This window comes from Syngnathus acus, chromosome 6, assembly GCF_901709675.1.
Source record: "Syngnathus acus chromosome 6, fSynAcu1.2, whole genome shotgun sequence".
Classification (NCBI taxonomy): Eukaryota; Metazoa; Chordata; class Actinopteri; order Syngnathiformes; family Syngnathidae; genus Syngnathus; species Syngnathus acus.
Genome location: NC_051092.1, coordinates 4,022,456 through 4,046,777, shown reverse-complemented (window position 1 = coordinate 4,046,777; position 24,322 = coordinate 4,022,456). Strand labels below are relative to the sequence as shown.

Sequence of the window (24,322 nt, the reverse complement as noted above, 5' to 3'; positions counted from 1 at the left end):
GAAACATTTCAAAATGTGGTACGCAGCATCCAATGCAGTGTTTCCCAACCAGAGGTACACACGAGCACATTGCAGGAGTTATTTTATTTAACTTTAGCACATTTGCATTTAATCTTTAATAAGCGTTTTAATACATTAATTTCATCAAAATTACTAGCTGGGTGGCACATAAAGAGTTATAAGTATCTTGAACCATTAACCGAAGCATATCGTTTAAAAATTCTTTGGAAACCGGAAAAGCAGCATTCTTTGCATAATCTGCAATGTTTTGGAATCGCAATCTCGATTTAATTAACAATGTAAATACTGCAGGGCAGCCATTGACAAAGAAAACAAGTCTCGACAGGCAGCACAAACATGGCCTGGGCTGGAGTGCTGTTCCTTCCTCCCTCCCCAGCGGGTGGCTTGGCGCCTTAATTGCTTATGTGGTGGTTCCGAATCAGATGACTGTGATGATTAAGTATTTGCAAGCGTGGCTCAAAGTGGTCAGGAAAAAATGCAGATACAATTACCTAATTTCTAATTTGAAAGAAGACAATGCAATATTACAGTGTAATTGGATTTGGACTTTTTTGTTTGCTTGTCTCCAAAGTTTCAAGAGTACTTGTCGCTTTCTATTTGGTCATGTGTCAACTCAATACATCATAAGATTGCCCAGTGGCAGAATAGACGGACGGACCCCACACTGGGAACCCAACTTCCATCATCGGGTTTTCATGAGGCCTTTTCTCATCAATTTCAATAATTAATATGTTCCGACCTAAATGATCATTTTAGCCCTCCAAAAAGAATATACGTATATATATATTTTTTCAATTTGCCACATTTGGTTATAGTAAGTGTTTATGTTTAAGGACAAAAATGTGTGTATGCCTCTCCATTGGATACTTCTACACACACTCCCTCCTTTCCTGGTTTCCAGGGCAACCATGTCAGGGTGTAACAGACGAGCAAATCACATTAAGGCAAAGCATCTTTCTCTCTTCCCTCTCGCCCACTGTAACCCCCCCCCACACACACACACACTCCCCAGCCCAGCATGTGTATAAAAGCCCGCGGCACTGTGCTTCCTGGCGTACTCTCAGTGTAACAGTGAGAGACGCTTGCTTGACCTTCCCTCTCCTCCTCTCCTGATGTGTTGCTCATTCTTCACCTCCTCGTCGTCGTTACCGGGCGTCTGACGTTTGGACGACGGCTGCGTTCATGAAAAAAATGGGTTGTGGAAATTCGTCGGCCGCCAGCACCTCAGGAGGGGGTGAGTGTTTTTGTTTGAATTTTTTTTTTTTTAGGAATATAAGACACAAACATGCGGTAGTTACGTGTGTGTGTCTGCACCAAAGCTGGAAGGTGATTGGAATGTAAATGAAAAGCGTCGAGCTTGGACTCACTGATGAATGAATAGAAAGCATTTGCATAGGGAATGTGCCCACTTTGACTTCCAGTGATCCCAATTCTGGAGTTAAATTGCACATTGATTGCTTCCGCCCAAGCGCTTCAAGAATATCCTATCCAAGGCTTTCATTCATAAAAATACTATGTTGACAGTTTTTTTTTTATTTGTACTCATTCATTCACCCAAACTGTCTTGTTCAATTCCACCTCTTTATTCCATACATCATATTATCGAGACATATGGATCCAACTTTGGGGGACCGGTTTAGCAAAGGCCCCTCATTTGTTTTCTAGTCCAAAATAGACATGCTTGTTTGAATTTGGTGTGGAAGAATCCTGCAAACACCTTAAGGATGAACTAGAACAGAAATTGAGCTAAACAGGAAGGTGTCCCGATACTTTTGCCCATACCGGTTTTGTGTACGTGTGTGAGTGCTGATTAGTGATCGTTATGATGAACGGTGAAGGTTGAGGCAGGTGCTTACTTTTCGGCATGAGCGTGTTACAGCCACGTTTTCGCTCCTTAAAAGACTTTGGATGGATTTTGCAATATAAATTTTATATTGACACTCCATTTGCAGGCTTCCCTTTCATTTTGGGATTTTTATATACAATGGAGTTTTTTTTATGTCGTGATACATATCTAAACGGCAAGATGAATTGGATATGTATCGTCGTAAGACGTTGGATACAGATGAAATGACACTGTGCTGTCAATTCGACCTTCGGGCAAGATGGCCGCTCATCGACGAAAGGGTTCCAAAAAATAGACGATTGGAACTCCTGGTCAAGTGTTTGCTCAAAAGTCAAAAGTCCGAGAATTTCTTTGTCGATGCAGCAACACGCTCAACTCCCTGGTGGCGGCACACGTTTACGGTTTCCAACCCAACTAATCAAATCATGCCTCATTCAGGAAGCTGAGTCACGCACGTCAATTTTTTCAATTTCAAGCTTCGGTCTCGGCGGACTCAAGTGACCGGCCATGCACACGCTGTACTGCTCATCCTTGCCCTTATTTACACAGATGCAATTCCTGAGATATGAAAGAGCTTTTGTTTGGCCTCTCAATGGGCCCCTGTGTCATGTCAGCAGACTGCTTTTTTGACAGCTCCAAGGGAAATTCACTGTTTTTCCACTCGTGCAAATACTTGGGATATCTAGTGAAAATTCAAATTACTGGCTAAGGACATCTGTCGACCGTTATCTTGAATTTGAATCATTAAAGAATTTGTGGTCATAAAAACAAAGTGGAGTATTTTGATGATTATTCAGCCTGACCACTTTCTGAGCAGATTGTGAGGGAAATACGCACCACACAATCAAATAATCGGTCAGGATGATCTTTTAAAATCGGTTTACTCCGATTAACTCATTCAATGCCAGCCCAGGTAAAAATGGATCTTTGACGTCTAGATCCGTCAATGGTAGCGAATGAGTTAAGACAAGTCAAAGTGGTTGAAATGGTGGAAAATGGAATTTCTAAAAAAAAGTGCCCCGAACTTTGCGCATCACAACACGCCACAGTTGTTGCCTTTGTGCTACAGAACAAGCGTAATGTGGAACCGTGGTGTAACTAATCAGAAGATTTATTCTAAAGTCAACAAGTCCCTGGGGGTGCCTCTGCCTCTTCCAGATGTTTCTAAATCAACTGCTAGCAAGGTTTCCTCTAAGATTGAAGTGCATTTTTATCATTTTGTCCTAGCCTGACATCATGGCGCGTTTCTTTTTTAATTCTTTTTAATTCAAACATTATTGTTATCTTGAAAATGATATAAATGAGAACTATCAATCAAAAGAAAGAATAAAACTGCCTTTGGTATATATAAGATTTATCTTAAGAACTGGAGCTTCAATTTATAAAGGCGGCAGTGAACTCAAGTGAACTTCCTTCACAACATAACAGTAATTTGGCAAATAGTGAGCAAGACTTCAAAATGGAAGCTCTGAGATATTTTTTGCTACTCTCAGTCAAGGATTGCTGTCAAACTGAACATAAAACAAATCTTAAAAAGATGTTCATTTAAGACATGACTTTGTCTAATAGCTTAATGCTAACACATAATGGGGGAAAAAGACTAATAATGCTATTTGTTAGCTTGTTTGGGCATTTTGCATTTGCATTAAGCTAGCATCCGGCAACAGAGAATAGCTTCAAATTTCTAGCTCACAAGTCAAAGCAAAAAAAAAAATCAGGTCACTCTTATGTCAAGGCCCAAACTGTATTGTCAAATAATTGTTTGCTTGTAAAATAAGTATTTCTTTCAGGACACAATAAAATACCTTCGAGTCCCTCAGCAAATATTCTGCGATTATTTGCCAGGAGGCCTTCGATGATTTGGATTAACAAAGAATAAATGTCTTTTCTTCTGCCTCTTCTTCATTTTCAGGGCCATCCGAAGCCTCCAGGGATGTGTGAGTACATCGATCAATACATCATTACATCTTTCTCTCTGCCTCATTGCATTGGAAAATAATAATAATATTTATCACATAACTTTAACCGCCATCACTTTTATACCATTTAACGTGAGGGAAAGTGTCTGCCCTGACCCTTAATTGCATTTACTAATCGCTTTCAGTCACATGCTGGCTTCATAAAAGCGGCCAAATGACCAAATGAAATTAAATTAAGGATATGTGAGCATGAAAGCAAATTCCTTTTCCTATCTCACAGAGCCAGTCTTTTTTTTTTTTTTCTTTAATAGGCCACATTTATCAAAGCCTGGGGAGGGGCTGTATGTTTTCCGGAAACAGTTTGTGTCCGTGTAAATGTTGCTTGATAAACATCAGAACAGTAAGAGCTGACAGCAGCATGTTAAGAAGACCTCACGACGCAGCAAAATATCACCAAACACACACACGCTATATGAAACATGAGATTAAAACGACTAGTACATCACATAGTGTGAATTATGTGAAGTAGTAAAAGTGACATCAAGCAGGTTTTTTACCCCCAAGAGACATAAATGAATAAATAAAGCCATAAATAAGCCAGACGTAATCATAACATGCCGCTTAATCCGATCATCAAGCCTATCAGTTGCTAACACCGGAGTAAATCTCACAAGTGCGCTGGTGTGGAGGGGAGTGGAAAGGCTTTGAGCTGACATGTGCATCTTCTCTCAATCAGGACAGAAGATCCCTTGGCAGACGATGAGAAAAGAAGGTACTTTTCCTCCTCTGCCTTTTAACACATAAGTCTCTTTGGCTTTTATATTACTGCAGGGATTTAAGCGCACTTAATGAAGTCAACACTCAATCTGCTGTCCGCTCAGGAACTATGGCGGCGTGTACGTGGGGCTCCCGGCGGATTTGACCACGGTGGCCGCGAGTCAGTCCAAGCCGAGCCGAAAAGGTGCGAAAGCTGCTGACCACTCTTATAGGACAAATGAGGACAATGTTAGCGTGTGGCCTGCAGCATGATTACGCCATAACATAGTCTTGATAATCATGTGTTGTTTTGTTTTTATGACTGCAATCATAACATCAATCTGCTGCAGTTCTTAAAATGTCATTTCGTTCGCCGAGACAATTCAAAACATTGTATCTACCGTTCTGTGGTTCGACAACAACAATGACCTCTTTTTTTTAGTGAACTAAATTATTATTTTCCATTACCATTATTCGTCTCGTGATCTGACCTGTCTTCTTGCAGACTAGCGGTCATCAGTGAAGAGGACACCCAACAGAGGTACATGCACCATTTTCAATCATGTCAAAATCACTCGCCAAAGAAATAAATAAATAAATAAATAAATATGCAGGTAGGTAGGTAGGTAAGTAAGTAAATAAATAAATAGGTAAATAAATAAATAAGTGAATGAATAAATAAAAAAATAAACACATAAACAAACAAATAAATAAATAAATAAATAAACAAATACGTGGGCAGGTAGGTAAATAAATAAATAAACAAATAAATGAATGGGTACATAAACAAATAAGTGAATAATAAATAAATAAAAATAAAAAATAAATTAAAAAAACTAATATTGCTTGTCTTCACAGGCATATTCACCTTGAGGCGCCCTCTATGGACTCCACCTTGGTGACTTCAGTGAGTGACGCGTCAGCCCTTTTCACGCGCCGCCTGAGTCAAGATGCAGACTTTTCGTCAGGTCTCAGAAGACGGCTTTGCCTCGTGGACTCGTTACGGAAGGTGCAGCCACACAGAGCCGAGCTCTGCGGACGCCAATTATCATCCTTCAAAAAAGAAGAAAAAAAAAGATGGGCATGGAAGTGGACAAGCGCCCTCTAGGGGATTTACAAGGCAGCAACGGGCAGAGAGCGTCGTGACCGGACCTGTCAGTCACCGTGATGAAATGTCGCTGGCCAATTAAGATTTGATTTGATTATTTTTTTCTCTCATTAGCGGGCCGCAAATAGCAATCGCCACATCAGTGACTCACTGCGGGCCACAACGAGAATGTCAGAGAACCGTCGGGTGGTCCTTCAAGCTACGCTCACAGGCCACAATATAAAATTTGGTAGACCTACACGAATCTCACGCCTTACTATCCAACAAATTAAGGAAAAAATAAAAAGTCTTAAATAAAATGAATCAGAAATATAGTGACGTAATAATGTGCAGGTGTACCTAATGTTGTGGCCATTGAGTGAACCCTCACAGACGTACATGACATTTCTGATTGTCCTTGTGATGTTTCACTCTACCTCTTACTATCTTGGTAAAAATCGTCCCATGAAAAAAACAAATGCACTGACCTTGTAATATGTTCCCCTTAATTCAACACGGATATGACAAGACTATAATTTGAAGGCTGAGAGGAACATTTGCAAGACATCCTCTCCACTTAATAATAGCTGTGATCCTGTTTTTTTTCTTATGCCACTTATTGTCTCACCTTTAAATAATATAAAATCTCAAATTATTTCTATTTTATCTGTTGTACAAAAGAGAGGTTATTTGTAAAATCACCATCATTATCCTCCCGAAAAACATAATCCAAAGTGTGCAAGGTCAAGATCATTCATCAGGCAGACTCTTGACAACCCGCCTCGAATTGAAAGCACCGGTGGAGGAGTGAAATTAGGCCAACTTTAAACACTCCACACTCAAGTGATTCGCTTTTTGTCATCAGTCGTAAGTGATTTGCGTGAGCAACGTGGTGGAGACTTGAAATCATTTGCTGCCACCATTTTCTTATGAGTCGTTCATCCAAGGAGGAAAATGAACCAGAAAGTCGACAGTTAACTAACACCATGATGGTTTCTTTCGCCACTTGTTCTGCGCTCGAGTTTGTTACCTGCTTTTTTTTTTTTTTCCTGTCTCTCTGGATTCCGTCAAGCGTACGGCTTTGCCCTTTAAGATAGCTCCTGCTGTCTATGATGAATGTCACCGCCATTGGCCTGCACACTGGGGAGCAGAACATGGAGGCGAGTCACAGATTGAGTTCAGATTATTTTTTTCCCCTGGTGTTTAAAAAGAAATATTCCATAATTAATTTGACTTATACAACCTGTACAAGTGAATTTTCGATAGGGGGAGTAAAAATAAACAATGATGATCTTTCCCCGGCTCATGAGAGCTCACCGAGGGACAATCTCAAGCGAGAATTGGCTGAAATCCGCCCGCATGCTCTGCCATCAATCACGTAGGGGAAATTGACTGCGTTGTGGGAGCGAGCGGCGGCCATGGAATGATGTGGCGAGGCGTTAACAGTCTACTGCTATTCTGTGCGAGCCTCCTTAACAAGCCACCGTGGGAAAAGAAGAACCTGGAACACCATGACACATGATTGCTTCTCTTCTACCCGTTCAATCATATCTTCGGTTTAAAAATCAGTCGAACCGTGAAGGCGAGTGATGCTTAATGTCGGATGCGACGACGACGTGCTGGAGCACACATCCTTTATCTTCAACATGATCACATCCCAGCTGCTCCAATCTATCGTCATCATGATTGGAAACCAATCATCCTTTTGTACCCAGGAGGAAGTTATTGATTTTTTTTTATGGATTCAAATTCCAGACTCGGGCCGCACTGAATGCCAGTTTATTTCTATTGAAACAATCATTGGTATTCAGGACTAATTCAGGACTAATCTAAATAAGTGATTATCCAATCAAGGTCCTTTATTGTTCTACAAAAGCTGCAGTAATACGTTTGTCCACTAGGTGTTATCATTGTGCCAATGTGTGATGTCACGCGACATTATGCCTCCTAACCAACAGGTGGCACTGCAGCATAAGCTAATACACTGACTGTTCTGAAGCAGGATGCAGACATGTATACCTTCTCTTGGAACCATGAAAAAGGAGATGTCTATCCAGTGGACTATTATCACCTCTCTGGACAAAAAAACCATTAATCGGTATTAGAACCTTTTCTGGAGGCTTGAGCTGGACAAAATCCTTATTTCAGGACTACAACATCCTCCAGTGACAATTAGGATTGTCTCTGCTCTGGACTTGGAACTGGAATGTTCTCTTCTGTCTGAACTTCTTCCTGGTCGGATTCGATTCTAAGTTTTATAATAATCGGTCCAAGGTTGGACACCCTTGGACAAGATCCTAATTCGGCTTGGAAGCTCCCGTTGGTTTACCTTGACGAGTTTACAGATGGTGTCAAGTCCTAATTAAGATGGCTTTTTATTGTCTTCCAAAAGGATGACGTAGAATCCTGGAAACAGGTGTCCACTGGCTCAAACATTCACTGAGAAAAAGAACAGAGATCTCTTCTTCTTCCACCTTCATCAATGATATCATTGATAAAAAAAAATAAAAAAAAAAACCCACGTGTGATCTGTCGATTGATGTCCATTTTTCCCTCACTGAGGAGATAACTGACCGGTGATATAAGATTTAATCCGTGATGTGTTCATTGCAGATGCGGCATGCCAATGCTGATTAACAGTACAGTACCGCTCGTTTCATCTAAACATGTCAAGGCCTCGTTGCCTCAGCAGACGCACCACCATCACTCCAATTTCGAGCAACTCGGGACTGGACGGCTCTGAAAAGACACGATGGCTATGGCTAACTTTACTGTACAACTCTGGAGCCTTACTTGTGCTTTCAATTAGAGACAAAGGAGAGGCAGTCCAGTCCGGAGCAGCATGTGGTTCTGTTTAGAGCAGGTGAAACAATGTAGGAAAATAGATCCGTCATCCGCCGCATTCCAGAGACCAAAGAAGAATGGCGCTCGATCACAGAAGAGCTAATCTTGAGGTGAAGGAAGTTGAAGGATCCTCTTGCCATGTCCACTGCAATGTCTCCCCACTTCTTCAAAGAGAACCATCTTGGTGATTTGAGATTAAGCGTGCCAGATTTTGGACCTGTGGCTCCAGGGAACTAATTTACACATTCGTCAATTCGATCGATTTAATTGAGGTTGCTGTCGGTCCATAGGAAAGTCCGTAGGTACGGATGCTATGGTTGGTAGCATCGGTAGGATACTTTGAACATTCACAGCTTTGGATATCAACACAATTGAGACGTGACCCAATGTGTAGCCGAGCCAACTTCAGAACAATTTTGGTCTTTGCTTTTATTGCTGAAGTGCATCCAAACGCTGCTGCCAAAAACCCATTTGATCAGCAAAGAAACAAAAGCAAGCTGTGAACTCGGGCCCACAAAATAAGAACCTCCATAAAATGTTCTCAAGAGGTCGCAGAGTGCCTGCGGGCTCGCTCGTGTCTTACACTTTGGATCTCGGCGGACCTACTCGAGGAAATATTTAATAGGATGGAGGTGGGGGGGGGGGGGACACAAGGTCCCAAAGACAACGATGTGTATCTTTTAAGGAATGTTATTGACTCTCTCTTAATATAGCATAGCAGGTCAAGCGGAGATCAGATCAGTCTACAATCCTGTCGTTCCATTTCCAGATGCCCTTCATGCCGTCAGGGTCCGCCATGTGGTTATAGTCACTCCACTCGTTGGAAAGAATCTAGGTTAATATAGCAAGCGGGATCTGGACGTAACACTTTAGCGTTTATAGCTGGATAGAGCAAAAGACATAGCGTGTGCTCGGAGCAGTAAATCAACGGATGTTTGGCACGGCGTTCCCTCGTAGGGCTCGACGGCCCGGCCAAGAAAAGCACTCACGTGCGCCATGAAAAAGGGGCGAAGATGAAAGAAAAGACGACACGCTGGAGTATTTTTAGCTTGGGTGGAAGCCCGGTCGGTGTCGTCTGGACGTATATGAGCGATGATTTGATAGATCAGAGGAATACCTTTTTGCACTCCGCTTCCTCCATCGGTTATGTTATGGGAAATAGAACCGTAAAGATTCCGGGGGAAAAGTGATGCCAGAACCAATTCGACTGTGGCAGATAATTCACCCACTTAAAAATTCCATGCTCCAATCCAACTTTTATGTATTAAACATAGAAATAAGGGCTGACATGGATTTCTTTTTCAGTCCTCTTTAGGGCTAATTGGCAAGACGAGAAGGGCCCATTTGTCTTTGTTTTTACTGTGCCCACAAATCTGACATGTTCATCTAATTACATTTGGGAACGGGCAGACATTTGGAAAAAAAAAGCTTGTAAGATGTTAGACATATGGCTTTTCATTTGGTTACGTTCCCCCCCATCGCCGTTTGATGGCTGGTGGCAGTTAATATCAGGAAACAGAAGATTACAGTCAATTTGATTTGAGCTGAGCAACTGATTGCGCCGACTCAATTCATCCCAACCTGTCATGTCCATCCTGCCATTTCAGATTGAGCGGAAAGTTAGCAGTTCCAGCGTTAAATCAAAGTCCTGCTAGCATGATAGCGCTACATCAACAGTTCCAGCGCTGAATCACGGTTCTCCTAGCATGATAGCGCTACATCACAGATTTTACAGTGGAATGTACTACAATTTTGGAGTTTTCCATTTTCCAAGCAGTGATTTGACTTACTCGTGAATTTCAGACATTCCGCCCTTCCAAAGGCGGCAATACCGAAGTTTTATCGTCAATAGACATCATAAAAAGAACAACACTAAAAGCGTTTTTTGATCCGAAGGATGTTTTTACTCGATTCTCTTGACTGACTTCAATAAGAGATCCTGGCTGCTGGAGTTTTGGTTTTGATTTGAGTGACAAACCTTTGTGCCGTTAGCCAGTGACTACCACTTTCCCAAACAGTTTCAAACTACTCTTGCCTGGCCAAAAATCATGTTAGGCCAGCTTGGAACAACATTTGACAGCAGGAAAATGATCTGTCACAATTGACACAATTGCATTCGAAGCTGGAACGAGACGAAGGTGGAAAAGAAAATCCACCAATGGTAAGGGACACCACATTGGATGAACTTGTGCTACGTCTGCGGTGCCAATAGTACGAATAATATGAAATGTTTCAGAAGCAACAAAAAGAGTCCCCTGTCGTTTTGGCTGACCCCGAGAAGACACAATCAAAAGTTTCCAGCGGGGAATCGCGATAATAACGGAGACTTAGGAGACACAAAGCAGCGTGGTTACGCTTTGGCGTGATTCTCTTCCTAATAAACCACAATGAGGAATTTATCATGGTTAGTCTTTAAAATCGTAGTTCTCTGAAAAAAATACTCAGAGCTCAAGGAAAATTTATTCCTAGAGTCCCATAAGAAAAAAATATAACTTTATACTAACGAGTAATATTTTTATATCCGTATCATCGAATACTTTTCTTCTTCTTTGGACGTTCCTCATTGATATTTTTTTTCCACAGCTGGCTTCTCTGCAAGAAGACCCCCAAAAGATTGACCCGTAATTACGGAGCCATTGCAACAAAACCATGTGTTCTCCTCACCCCCAAAACCTTCCCAGTTCACGTAAGCCATTAAGGAGCTAATGGAGTGCACGCTACAATCGGAAAGCAGGTGAACCCGTAATCAGACGAGCACCGGCGGCAACAATTGCCTCTCACCCAACAATTAACCCGGCAATAAATCATCCCACAGCTGCACCTTCACATGGGGTCCATCAGCCTCAGATTGGGGAGAGGCAGATGGGTCATGAAGAATTGGGTGTAGCACCCAGAGGTTGGGGTTACCGATGAAGCGTTTGAAGTCTGAGATGTTATGCTTGGGGAAGAAAGGCGGGCGACCCCCTGGAGAGCCTGTTTAGAGTTTGGAACGGAGTGTTTTAGATTAGGCTTCCAATCTGTCTAACTAAGGCCAAATTTGGTGTTCCATTGTTGTGTAAACAGTGACCTTTGCCCTGGTGACACATCCAGCTCTTTGTCTTTCATCAGCACAAGCACAACTGCAAATGGAGTCATAATGGCAGCTATAGTTGTAAGCTAGCTAACACCACTAAAAGCAATACTTGAGGATAAATAACTGCGGAATATATTATCAAAAGTAATTTTCTGATAAATGTATCTTGGAAGTAAAAGTATTTTGAAGTATTTTTTATTTATTTAGTTTACTTCAGTGGTGTAGTTGAAGATTTGCGTGTTAGCTAATGAAGTTAGCTAGCAGGTTAGCCTGGCCAACATATAATCAAGGTAATGACAACTAAAAAAACAATAATATGACTTCATTGAATAATTGAATTTACCCAACCAGATTGGATGGAACTTTATGAATGGCAACATTTTTGTCCCTTTAGCTAAGTATAATGTACAAAAACAATTTCTGTAAACCCGTCCATGTTAGCGTTTTGTCGTCTTTTTGGTTGTGTGATTGGTTGGGCTAGCAACAAAATCAGTATATACATTATAAATAAGTACAGATACATGATGTGGAAATTCTATTTAAGTACGCGAAGCATTTAGCTTGTGAGTGCTAACGCGAATGTGATACACAACGCTTGTTTAACCAACCAACTTTCATTGCGTCCGATTGTTTTTTTGTCCCATGGTGAGACTCGAAAAAAAACGTGAGTACAGCAACAAAGTATTCTTTACTTCCTGAAGCCAGCCAGCATATGTGTGTGTGGAGCCGCCGTGGAATCAACATTCCCTTCCCGAGATTCCCTGGTGATTAAGTTACCGCGTCTGATCTTGGCCTAATGTGGCGGTTCCGATCCAGACCCGTCCAAGTTGTGTTGTTTGACTTTCTGATAAAATGTTTCCGGCTGTTAATCAGACACAAATCATGCAGCAAAAGGATCTCTTCCGTATGTTGTTTGGACACAATAACCACTTTTTGTTTCAGCAAAGACTATTCAGAGTTTTGCATCATAAATTTCATGATCAAATGCTTTTTTTCTTTTTATTCAACCAAATAAAAATAATACAAAATCTGTTTTTGATATGAGTGCAACATTTTCACAACATTCATTCCCGGGTGTTTTAAAAATATCTGTGATATGCTTTCATGAAAATAATGGCGAAGAATTATGGCACATGTTTACATCATTTGACAATATAGTGCCTGAGGGCTCAGGTAACAACCAATCCCGGTTTACATGTTTCCTGGGTTTGGTCATGGGATGTTCGCAGGCCGAGCCCTTAGGCACTGACTGTGATGTCATTTCGAGTCAAACCCAAAATCCAAACATAAAATTCAGTGATGCAATCAGCGAATGATAACTCAAAAGCTAAAAAATTGGCGTTGCGTAATTAATCGATCAATCCAAAGTCAGTTACTATTTTTTACTTTTGCACGTTTTTTCATACTTCAAAACGTATTGCAACAAATTGTGCCACTGGAACTTAAAAGTTTTTATGATGGCCCAGGACTGATGATATTTCCATTATTTCTAATGGCGGGGGGAATTTGCCTCCTCTGAGAGTGGACACGTTAAAAAAAAAAAAAAAAAAACCTCCTTAATCCTATTTATGATTTAAGCCAGAGATGAAATGTTGAACAAATACCTGGGACACAGCGTAGGAAGCCAAAGAAGAAGAAAAAACCGAGACAGTGAAGCTTTTCTCTCTAATTATGCTATTCCAGGAGCCATAATGATCCCTTTCTGCCTTTTTCACTCTCACTAAATAAAAAGCCTCCAATGCAGAGCTGCTGTGCCAAGCCACAACTGTCCTCTCCACATCCTCTCATCTTCCCACCCAAAACGTCCTCTTGCCAAGGAGTGTGCATACATTCGCCCCCCCCGGCCCCTCCACAAAAAAAAAAAAAAGTTGCCATTGCCCTTGTTTGGGCTTGATATCAATGAGAAGAATTCAAAACAAATGTGTTGCAGACAGATGTTTTCTTTTGGGGCTTTCTTTATGCCTGCGCTGTAGCGGAGGTGGCGACAGCTAAATGTGAGGTTACATAAGACATGGCGGAACTTTGGTCAACGTGCCCAAATGTGTGGTAATGTGCTTTAATTCCCCTAATTACCTTACAAGGAGATTACGTTTTGGCCATGTTTTTTTTTTTTTTTTTCGGGATTTGCTTTACGAAACAAGTTCCGCGAAACTTCGATGAAAGGAAGAAAACGTTATATTCGCTAGTTAATCGGATTAAAATTGCAAAGGAATTATATTTAGGAAAGATGGCAGACTTGGCTATTTGTTTGAAATCTGTGATTACTGCCCCCTACTGGATGGATGAATAACAGTTCCAATGGGCCAATGAGATCAGAGTTAAAGAGAAACGTTACTTCGTTAGACTTTAAAATACACAAGGCTAATTGTGTATTAAATATGTAATCAAATAATGAAGTGATTTTACTTTAATATAATTTTATTGTTTGTATTAACAGTCCACTGATGGAAACCCAAACCACTGAGTTTGACACCCCTAGTAGCATATTTCCTAGTTTTACACCTCGTTGGCGTGTTTACCAAGGTGAACTCATTATTTCCTGAGCAAGGTCTCAGGGGTCAGGGGTCGTGTTTGCTGTGAAGCTTACACATTAGGCCCCGGTGAGTTTTTGCAGTCGGCGAGGGTCACAAAGGACGATTGCTTTCCAAACTCAAAATTCTGGGGATGTTTGAATCGGGGCGTGTTGTTAATAATAAAAAATAATAATAATAAAAAAAATAATAATAATAATTTGGGGGATGTTTGAATCGGGGCGTGTAATAAAAAAAAAAAGAAAAAAAGAAATATGTGTTTGAGACCTACACACAAAAGCTGATCTATACGCAGGGCGAAAAGAATGAATGTAAAGAAAAACATACGGGCTGGATGCGAGTGCGGTTGGAGCGGGAAGGGACGGGGTTAAAAATAGCATGTGGGTGACGCGGGTATCTCATAATGGCGTCCGGGCTAGACTGGAGGCCCGATCTGCCTCATTACATGTCTTGACATCACCACAAGGGACAAAAAATGAGGCACTTGTGGCTTTTCTTTTTTTGTTCAGAAAATTCGATTTTTTTTTCAGTTTACAGAGAAAAGAAGAGCTGCACGACTACCAACTCAAGTGACACACTAAAAGCGCTGGATTGAAAACCAACAATCTTCGCGCCTCCACCGATTTATCCTCAAGTGCTGTTTGACCTTTTGGACCGAGCCGCCGGCGCGAACGGGAGCGGCTTACATAAGCGCACAGCTGTTATTCCTCTCGAGTTGATTATGGATGTGCTGACCTGTGCGAGGTAGTAGCAAACGGCGTGCGATAAGACGTGCGTGCGAGGCGCGGGAGTTGTTTGCGCGTCAGACAGCATCACCCTGTCATTAGCACCCCGGCGTGCTGATTACGGGTGCTGCGTGCAACGCCTGTGGAGCTGCACCTGGCTAGCAGCTCACACCTGCCCTCACCCCCGGAACCCGCCCAGCCGCTTGCTCTTCATTTATATCGATTTGAAGACACGCTACTGCAGACTATTCCTGGAGACTGTACTGTATTGTTAAATAAGATCAACTAAGATAAGATAAACTAAGATATGATAAGATGAGATAAGCTGGTTAAGATATGTCACTTCTAGGCGATGTGGCACTTAGCATTGACAAGCTAGCTTGATAAATTAATAGGTGCACATGTCTCCTTCTTCCTGTCATTTCAAAATAAGAGCTAGTCACAGTTGCTAGCACCTGAAAGTCACTTGTTCATTTTAGTTTACATGCAGGAAGCTGGTAAAATTTGCACGACAGTCCGCAATTGACACGTTTCCATCCCCCCCAAAAAATACTTTGGCACCAATCGTCTCTTATGTAACGGCATGGAGACAAACATCTCACACCTCATCCTTAACGAAAGCCTCACCTGTCAAAACACGTCAGCGAGGCTCCCTTGCCTTGCGTAACGGACAATAAGCATCGCCGATTTTATAATCCGCGGCCTGGAGAGTGACAGCTGAGGCTAATGATGACAGCTTGACAAATGACGCAACCCGCTATCTTGATATTTTCTTCCCGAGTCGCTTTCAGGTGTTTTTTTGCGTGCAGTTGAATGAAATGATAAAATCTCTAATCCATTTATTTTAAAGGGTGTTTTGAGAACATCCATCCCTGCAGAGTTGTGTCCACAGGGGCCTGAGTTGTGATTGCCGTGGTCGCCGGGGACACAGCGTGAATGCAACATCAGCAGTTGACTTCCCGCTGCAAGACAAAGGCTGCTCGCAAAATGAGAAGATTTACTCGTCTCATCACAAGTGACTCACTATGGCGACCCCTGACGGGACACGCCTAAAGTCACAACAAGTGTGCTCTTCCAAAAAGTCCGATTATTCCAGTAACCTAAAACAATAGCATGTAGACAAAAAGGTCAACATGTCATCAAAAACATTTTGTGCCCACGTTTGTGTAGACATGCCCTAAATCTGCTGATGGAACAACTCTATAAAGAAGCTTTACGACACACAGCCCGTCCTCCCGTTCTTTCGCTCCTCGTCTGACTGTTCATTCCAGTAATGAACTTGCGGTGATTTATATCCTCCTCTGCACAGACAAAGGTGGCACACAGCCCGAGAGGTGAAAGGCTACTCCTTGCTCGCACACATACACACACATGCAACCACACACACTTGCCACATTAGCAAAGCTCTGCTCCGTATATCATCATTGCACCACCTCTTAAGTAGGTCAATAAAAAGTTTGGATGTGAATTCTCTGAAGCCAAATAGAGGACAAGACTCCAAGGTGGCTTCATATTTTTAGGCAAGAATATGATTTATTATGAAACCGGACATGCACGGAGAAAGTTATGTGTGAGTTAACATTTGCAATGGTTGCCTTGTCTCAAGACAATTTTATGAATTAGATACCAATGAGCCATGGAAAGAATTTAGTAGGATATTGTAAATAAAAAAACAAGTAAACAAAGAATGCTGTACATATTCTAGTTTTTTTTCCCCCATACAAAAATTAATTGTAATTGCACATCCACTACAGTAGGTGGCAGTGGTGCTCTCATAGAGTGTGCGCAGCGAGTATAAATAATGTCCCCAAAAATTTTTTTTCTTTCATATTAATAAGAATACAATTTTGCACAGGAGCCCACTTTGCGTATTTATCGGATTATAAGGCGGGTACGCCATGTTTATAGAAATCAAATTGGAGTTAAATAAAGTATGATTGTACTGCTTTGTTTCCCTTAATGTGCAGTAATGCCCCTTCTAATCGAATAATTTAAAAAAGCCAAATTGACCTTTTTTTTATATAGTTGGCAGTATATTTTAACCTCAATTATGGTATCACATTTCCATTCAAGCGTAATAAATTTCTTTTACCACTAAGTAGAATTTCCCCCGTTCACAAGCAAACATTACAAACTGCCACCTCCGGTTTGCAAAATGACAAGCCGTCAAACGGGCCATCCATCACGCCGTTAAGGACGTGGATGTGTTACGATGCAGGGATTTCCTCATGACTGCTGTGTTTATTCTTCGTCTGATTTAAGGAGGTGTTTTTGGAAGGTATGCGGGGGGCGCTTCGGAACTATATGAGCCAAACAAAGCTAGCGTTGCTTCCCTTCACAATAAAGTCAGTGTGAAACGCATATAAAGTTACCGTAAGGTCACAATGAATGCGGGGCGATGAATGTCCGACCCGGCCAGGCGGGTCAAACCCGGCGAAACTAGAGCTGCTAACTTGAGTCGTTAAGATTTGCACTATTGGAGACACTTGAGACTGTTACATAGTGAAGGAATACATTGGTACAAAACTTTTTTTTATGAGGTTTTAAAAAAGAATTCTCAGTTGCATAAAAAGACCACTGAAAAGGCAACGCTCATCCATCATGTCATTAATGGTGACCAAAGAGCTGAAAGCGTTCAATCACAAATTGGGCCAACATGTGCGGACTTTGCCGATGTGTCAGAAAACGTTCCGGGAACTCCAAAAATGAATACCACAGCTGGAATGAGGGACTTGACTCGCCAGAAAAAATGAAGAACTCATTATTATTTAATTATATTTTATCATTATTTAATTAATATTATTATTTATTATTTAATAACATTTATTTTATTTAGACTTGTGCCACCGCATAGAACAAATTATTGTGAGGAATATTTGTAACTTGACTTCCCCTTTAAAATTTATTGCGCTTCAAAGTTAAATAAACATAGCAACAAATTGTTTAGAAACAACATGTTTAAATGATTAAATGCAATTTTGAAAATTAAAAATATTTGTACTGGATTGAAAAAAAAAAGCCATTTAATTCAGAGATTCTTTCTTGTACCACTAGAGGGGGCCCAAGCAACCACACTTTGCAAATCACTGTGGATGGATTAACGCGTAAGCAGGACTTTTGGTGGAGGTGCACAAAGGTGTTGTTTTCAAAACTCATCTCGTCTTCCATCTGGGCCTCATTGAGCATCCCGAATCTCATCTGAGCTATGTAACACCGTTAAAAACATTTCTTTAAATGAGGTGCTCATTTAGGGGGTCACATATCACATAATCACTGCAAGGTCAAGCTTTGGAGTTGCCATTGGAAGGGGAGAGGGGCAAATTCCCCCTCACAGCCCGTTATGGAGGCGACTACAAGGTTGAGCTTTATGGACCGAGCATGCAATGTTCCACTGAGGAGGTGTTCTGATATGAGTTCTCTCTCGGAGGTAGCGGGTTTATTGTTCCAGTGAAAGAGGAGACGATTGATGCCTATAGGTAGCAGGGCCGGGTGTCTGGAATGTATTACAAGTCCGTCTCCCACTCATGAAAGAAGAAGAAGAAAAAAAATCACAACACGGCGCTCTCCATGTGGTCTTGACGCACGGCGTTGTGTTACGGTGGGATCAAGCCATCGCACGCTATCTGGCTTGACCGTGGGACAGAAATCACGTGGCTTCCTTTTATTGCATTAACTGGAGTCAGAATACTTCAAAAATCAAGCTATTAAAGTGACGCGCTATTTTATGTGCATACTAATGTGTCGCCCAAGTCAAGTCGACATACTATGGATGGAAAGTGCAGGCACACCTTAGTACTTAGTGGGAGGGGCTTATTCCTGCTGACCGCGATGATGCAATTTGTGCCTAATTTTAAGTGTGCAGGAAATCGAGCTGTGCTTACATAAAAGCCAATGTGTTTACCCGCCTGCAGTACCGACCTTATAAAAGATTCACTTTCAAGCTGTAAACTTTTGATTGAATCTCAAGTAACACAGCTAAAGTTCCGAAAATAATTCCAGAATTATCTGTGGTTGCCTCATTTCGGGAAGAACATTTTTTTTTGTCTTTCTCTCTTAAAGGCTCGAAGATGTAATTACGTTACCGTACAGAATGTCTTGTAATGAAACGTTAGCGCTAGACAGCTAGCGGCTACCACAGCAACAAAGAGGTCTGGAGGCGACACGGAGGGGGGGGGGGGGGGGGGGGAACTGATCTTTTCTGCTCGTGTCAACATTTTTGAAATGCCAGAAACAACAAGAACACAAAACGTCTTTTGTTCCTCGGAGCATGCATAGGTGCGAGGAGCAGCTGCGTGCCAGCTGTGCACATGTGTGTGATAAGCAAAGAGGATGTTTTGGAGAGCTACCTGGCCGTGGGCGCTCTCTCCATCTCTGCTGGCATTTGCGGAATCTCTTTGTACGTCGGCGCTTCATTTCAGGACATTAAAGTCTCTCCCTATTTCACATTTTACGGCGCGCGGGCTTTCCGACGTTATCCCGAGCTAAAGCTACAAAGGCCCTCGGCTTAAAGTGCTCATCATGTTACCTTTGTTTCTTTTCAGAATTCGCCGCTTGCGCAAGCTAACTCATCCGGGCTTAAAGGTGGCGTATTCAAACAAAATATTGTCGCTCGTAAACACGTACTCCAACGCCGGCGCCCCGTCTAGCTAACGTAGCGGCTCATTCTAATCCAAACAACGCTCTCGGTGGCTCAATCAGCGTTGAGGGCGAATCTATTCTCGCCAAAAAAGCCCAAGGCCCGACGTGATCCAAAGGCTACCGAGGCCCCGGGTTTGATTTATTATTGTGGGAGTGATTGAGCCTAAACATACACATGCAAACACAGACGCACAAAATAACCACAGTCTCAAATGCAGCTGCACACATGGCATGTCAGAGGAGGTCTCAAATGAATTGGTCAATTGTTGGTAATCATGAGATCTATATTTCCCCCTTACCACCGCCTCCTTCCTCCTCTCCCCACCACCACACGCTCACAATCTGGCTTACATTATGACCATCCGGGGGGAAAGAAAGAGCCCCGAATTTTTTAGAAGGACATACCTGGAAGACTGTCAAAAATACAGAAATGCAGACGCCCTTGATGACCGTAGAAGCAAAAGCATCGATGGAGGGAATGGCATCAATAGTGCCACGGGAAACTGCAAAAAAAAAACATATTGCATTGAACGCACCACGAGACACGCATCAAAAATATTCTTAATGGCGAGAGTGCAAACAAGGCCGGCTAATGTTACAACAACAGGAAATGTTCGATTAGAGTCATTTAGCATCAAGTGTTGCTAAAAATAACACTGCCAACATTGATCTTATGTAACACAGGTTCTAATTCTTCCATTAAATTTTGAATAATTTATCTTGGAAGATTTCAAGTCAGAAATTAAATTTACTGTTTGCTGCTTGACGTTGGTACAGTAAGAAATGTAAACATACAACAACAGCTGGTTGTTTATATTATAAAAATGTGCATTGTTGAATGGAAAGTTTTCGTTCTATAAATATTTGGAAATGTTTAGTTGATTTGATTGACTGGTTATCTTTATGTCCTTTTGGATAACATGACTTTGGTGAACATGATCCAAGTTCAACTGTAACGGCGGACGACTCGAAGGGTTGTAAATCAAACGTACCCCGTGGGGGTCCCATTGATGCTGGGGCTGCCACCGTTCCCTCCCACTTTGGTTTTACCGGGGTCTCGTTTTCAGGCCATCGCACAGAAGCCCCCGACTGACGTCTTTTGTAAAGAACTTTTTGAAAATTCTGCTTAAAGGCGATCCAGATGTCATAAAACGTCTCGAGTGTCATCACGAGCGCTACGATATTACTCTGACGCTTCTGATCTGTTATTAAATGTGGAGGCTCGCATTCAGCCAACAGTGTGTGACAGCTGGGAAGGAGAACAAGGGAAAAAGAGCTTCGTGCACAACCAAAGTTTGCTTTATAACTTTAGGAATAAAATGATGTTATAGTCGCACGATGAATAAAAAGTATTGAAAGCAGCCTTTCGCTCAATTTTGTGGCCTTGAAGACCTTGAGTGATTTGGCGCACTTCCCTTCCCACTGCACGCACTCGAGAGTAAAGTCAAAGCAAAGCAAATTAGCATCCCATTTGAATGTTTTCTCTTGGAACACTTGATTTAAGTGTTTCCAAGCAGCGGCACTTATTGTAGTCATATATAGAAACTATTCCTGAAAAGACCTATTTTACCTATTTAAATGGTGACTATTATCAGAGAGCTATTTATCGAAAGTGACACCATTGTATAAGTGATTTATTCATTGCTCTCGCCAAAAATGCCCCAAAAATGTAGCAACGTGAAAAATGTCGCAGAAGCTTGCCAAATTAAGCTAGCCAAACGCTGGAACCAAATGGAAACAGCTGTGTAAAATGCGAAAAATGCGTCTTCCAGCACCTGTAAAGCTTGTTTGTTTAAAAAAAAAAAAAAAAGTAAAGAACACGCAGTTTTTGTGAGGCTTATGTGCGCACCTGGCGCAGTCAAGTTCTCTGAGTCTTAGCCAGACGTTAGCACAAACTGCAGCTTTGTGTCGGATTTGCTGGCACTGATGTGACTGACATACAAGCCCACATTTTTGTTTATATATTCTTTCCATTCAGTAGACTTAGTCAGTTGAGTCCCTTATGGTAAACATACATTGTATTATGTAGAACATATATGTTAATATTCTGTTAGCTTGAAATGCTAACTGAGGTGAAGCCTACTAGCAAGAAAGGTGTATAATTGTTAATATTTGGACAAATGTACGTCACATAAATGTTATTAAGACACCTGAGAAGTGTTTTAAATAGTTGGGGAATTTTTTTCTTTATGGAGAACATATATGCTAATGATATTCTGTTAGCGCAAAATGCTAACTAAAGTGAGGCCTACTAGCAAGAAATGTATTTAAAATGCTACTATAATTGTTAATATTTGGACAAAGGTATGTCACAAAAATGTTAATACACCTGAGTTTTAAGTAGTAGAGAAAAAAACAAGATATTTGCTTCAATATAAGGCGGTAGTCACTGTGGACTCACTCGTAACACCTGATAAATATCGTAGCGCACATTTGTTTTGGCTTCATCATAATATCGTGCGAAGAAATGGGTCACTGTTTCCACGTATAACACGCAGTCAGCACTCAGTTTGCAATTTTGAAAGACTATTTTCAGTTTCTTGTTATCTGCTATGGATCTGTCGGGGCTTTGTACGGCCAGCGGCCGATCCCGGATATCAACCCCTCGGCTGAGCGTTTGCGTCAAAACCGGTACCGTTCGACCAAAACATTCGACACACTTGGAAACTTTCATCTTATTGGATCAGTGGTGCTGCCCACAAGAGTAATACCCTCCACTTTTTAGGGCAAACTTGTCTATTTTTGAGTCCGAATTGGAGCTTAACCTACTTTGTGTTGGCTTGACTGCAAAATGGGGCAAAGTCCGCCTAATCTTTTCCAAACTTTTTGGCCGTCAGCACCTCTCCAATCGGGCTAAACCTTCTCTGTCCCAGTTTCTCGCCGCTCAGGTATCAGTCGAGCCGGTCTTTCGCCACCCGACCCGACCCTTCCCCATCGCCACCACCTTCTATCGGGCTTTATTGCCTGGCTCGGAATGTCTGCTATGTCCACAACCGCACCTATTCTTCTCCATCCACAATACAAAGGCACGCCTGGACTCGCGTAGATGGTTTTCCACGGTAAAGTGAGATCTTCTACACACGGCCAGGTAGGGATTTAATCAACATCTGTCACCTGTCATCTTCCAGCGTCTTCTTTTTTTTTTGGCAAAAGCAGGTGGCGCCTGGAAGCGATGTTCCCTTCGCTTCTTTTGTGCTCAAGGAATCATGTTGCCGCTGCGAAACATTCACGCAGCGCCAGTCTTGATGAAAAGACACATTCCTTCATTCCTCGCTTCACCTTTTTCTGCTGAGGAAGCGTGGAAGCGGGGCGCCTGCGGGGCACAAGTGGATCCGGCCTGCTGGATGCTGGGAAAGTGCGTAAGGAGGCTCGTAAATCCCGAGGACAAAAAAAGAAAAAAAATGCCGTGAATGCATACCTTAGATTCAGAAAGCCAGACGTGCACGTGCGTCTCCTGGCAGAAATGATGGATGATGCGCATGACATTATCCTACAGCCTGTCTCCTCCTCAGCGTCGAATCTCGAGGTGGAGATTCGCTTACATTTGAGTCGTCTCCGGGGAGCCATAAAAACAAAGTAGGGGGGGTATCCGACATGTGCTGTGGAGTTTACCGTCCATACGAAACAAAGGTTTTTCAAATGGAGACCCTCTTCCTCGACCAGGATGGAATCGGGAATTTTCAATCTGGAGGATCTACTGTGGATTGACTATCAATCGTTTCCCACGTGACCTTTCAGTGAGAACTTACGGGTGTCATTCCAGGACACGGATGAGATATATCAAAAAGTTCCAAAGCACACGACGGATAGCACTTTTGTATCACAGACAAAAGGTACTGAGTTGGATTTTCTGGCTTCCACCTGTATTCCAAAAACGATTTAGTCGTGTTCCGTACTCCCAAATGCTTTGTGTTTACTTATACGAACAATGATCTGTTCCTGTTTTGGGGTCAGACTTGAAACTCATTCCAGGCTATAAGAAGAGACATTGGAGTTTGCCCTCGCTGCACCCTGGAGCGACTCTACTCGTTGCTGGCGAAGCTCTTTGGAAAGCCAAAGCTATCATTAGCTAGCGCGGCACGGGCACAGTGTTAGACGATTATGGTGGTTCGATCTGCCGATTGCCAAAAACATCAAGACCGGGACAAAAAGTCCAATCCACGCTTCTTGTTGCGTACGTGGGAAAATGTATCGATACTATCGTTCCGGAACGCCTGACTCGCTCGCTTGGGTTGTCCAATTTTTTCCTTGGAACGCCCGCCGCACCTCGTAGCGGCGGCCGCTCGACGTGTTTGACGGCGTTGCGGGCGACATGGCGAATACGGACCAACGCACTCGTGACGCAGGCTGGCCAGAGTAGCGGCCGATGCGGAATTACAGAGTAGGCCTGAAAACTCGCTCGCTACTGCTGCAGCTCAAACCACCTCATTAGATGGCGGTGACGGCATGGAGCGGCTCTTCCAAGCCCTCCTCGCATGTCCGCAGAGGAAGTGGAGTGCAGATGCTGCCATCTCCGTTCATTCATGGCGGTGGGCAATACATATTAGGTTTTCAATCTAGCGTCGGGGTTTTTTTTTTTTCATTCGAACCGCAAACCTCACAACTCGGAGGCAGATTCCCTTACCACCTATTTTTCAACTTTGGCTTTTCATTACGCTTTGAAGGGTATTGCCCAAAGCGTTTTTGCGATATTTTTGATAAGGTGTCGCTCCCGAAACGGATCATAACAAAGTCATAACTCTTTTGCCAATTTGTTTTTCCTTTCCTTAGCTGATGGGAATGTCGTGTTTGACCTGCCTCGATAATTATCCTGGAATTTTTTGGGGAGGGGAAAAAAAAAAACCTGGAACACAGCTAAGTAAACAGTGAAGGTCATTATTTC

General features: G+C 42.2%; 1 protein-coding gene and 1 long non-coding RNA gene across 4 annotated transcripts; one reads left to right on the top strand and one right to left on the bottom strand.

The window, feature by feature from the left end:
• The first annotated feature begins 984 nt into the window (after window positions 1–984).
• Window positions 985–21,949, top strand: LOC119124721 (overexpressed in colon carcinoma 1 protein homolog). 3 transcript variants are annotated; one of them, XR_005098323.1, is made up of 7 exons: window positions 985–1,255; window positions 3,780–3,804; window positions 4,523–4,558; window positions 4,668–4,747; window positions 5,048–5,083; window positions 5,401–6,428; window positions 21,939–21,949. XR_005098323.1 is itself a non-coding variant. In XM_037254948.1 (6 exons), exons 1-5 carry the CDS (start codon window positions 1,204–1,206, stop codon window positions 5,050–5,052), a joined length of 198 nt encoding a protein of 65 aa, XP_037110843.1. In that variant the 5' UTR covers window positions 1,003–1,203; the 3' UTR covers window positions 5,053–5,083; window positions 5,401–6,393. The 3 variants fall into 3 exon arrangements, 1 of the variants encoding a protein (XP_037110843.1); XR_005098322.1 differs by lacking the exon at window positions 21,939–21,949 and having other exon boundaries at window positions 1,002–1,255; window positions 5,401–5,449; window positions 5,511–6,393; XM_037254948.1 differs by lacking the exon at window positions 21,939–21,949 and having other exon boundaries at window positions 1,003–1,255; window positions 5,401–6,393.
• Window positions 6,434–22,987, bottom strand: LOC119124722. The gene is made up of 5 exons (XR_005098324.1): window positions 22,859–22,987; window positions 22,555–22,787; window positions 19,846–19,943; window positions 6,947–7,130; window positions 6,434–6,769 (listed from the first exon to the last, which is right to left on the bottom strand). It is a non-coding gene; the product is annotated as an uncharacterized LOC119124722 (long non-coding RNA).
• Window positions 22,988–24,322: the final 1,335 nt, after the last annotated feature.

Excerpts from the sequence above, each read along its gene's own strand:
- LOC119124721 (XM_037254948.1), top strand. The coding sequence starts at position 1,204 with ATGAAAAAAATGGGTTGTGGAAATTCGTCGGCCGCCAGCACCTCAGGA. Across the intron at positions 1,256-3,779 it reads CGCCAGCACCTCAGGAGGGG|GGCCATCCGAAGCCTCCAGG; the intron begins GTGAGTGTTTTT and ends CTTCATTTTCAG. Across the intron at positions 3,805-4,522 it reads TCCGAAGCCTCCAGGGATGT|GACAGAAGATCCCTTGGCAG; the intron begins GTGAGTACATCG and ends TCTCTCAATCAG.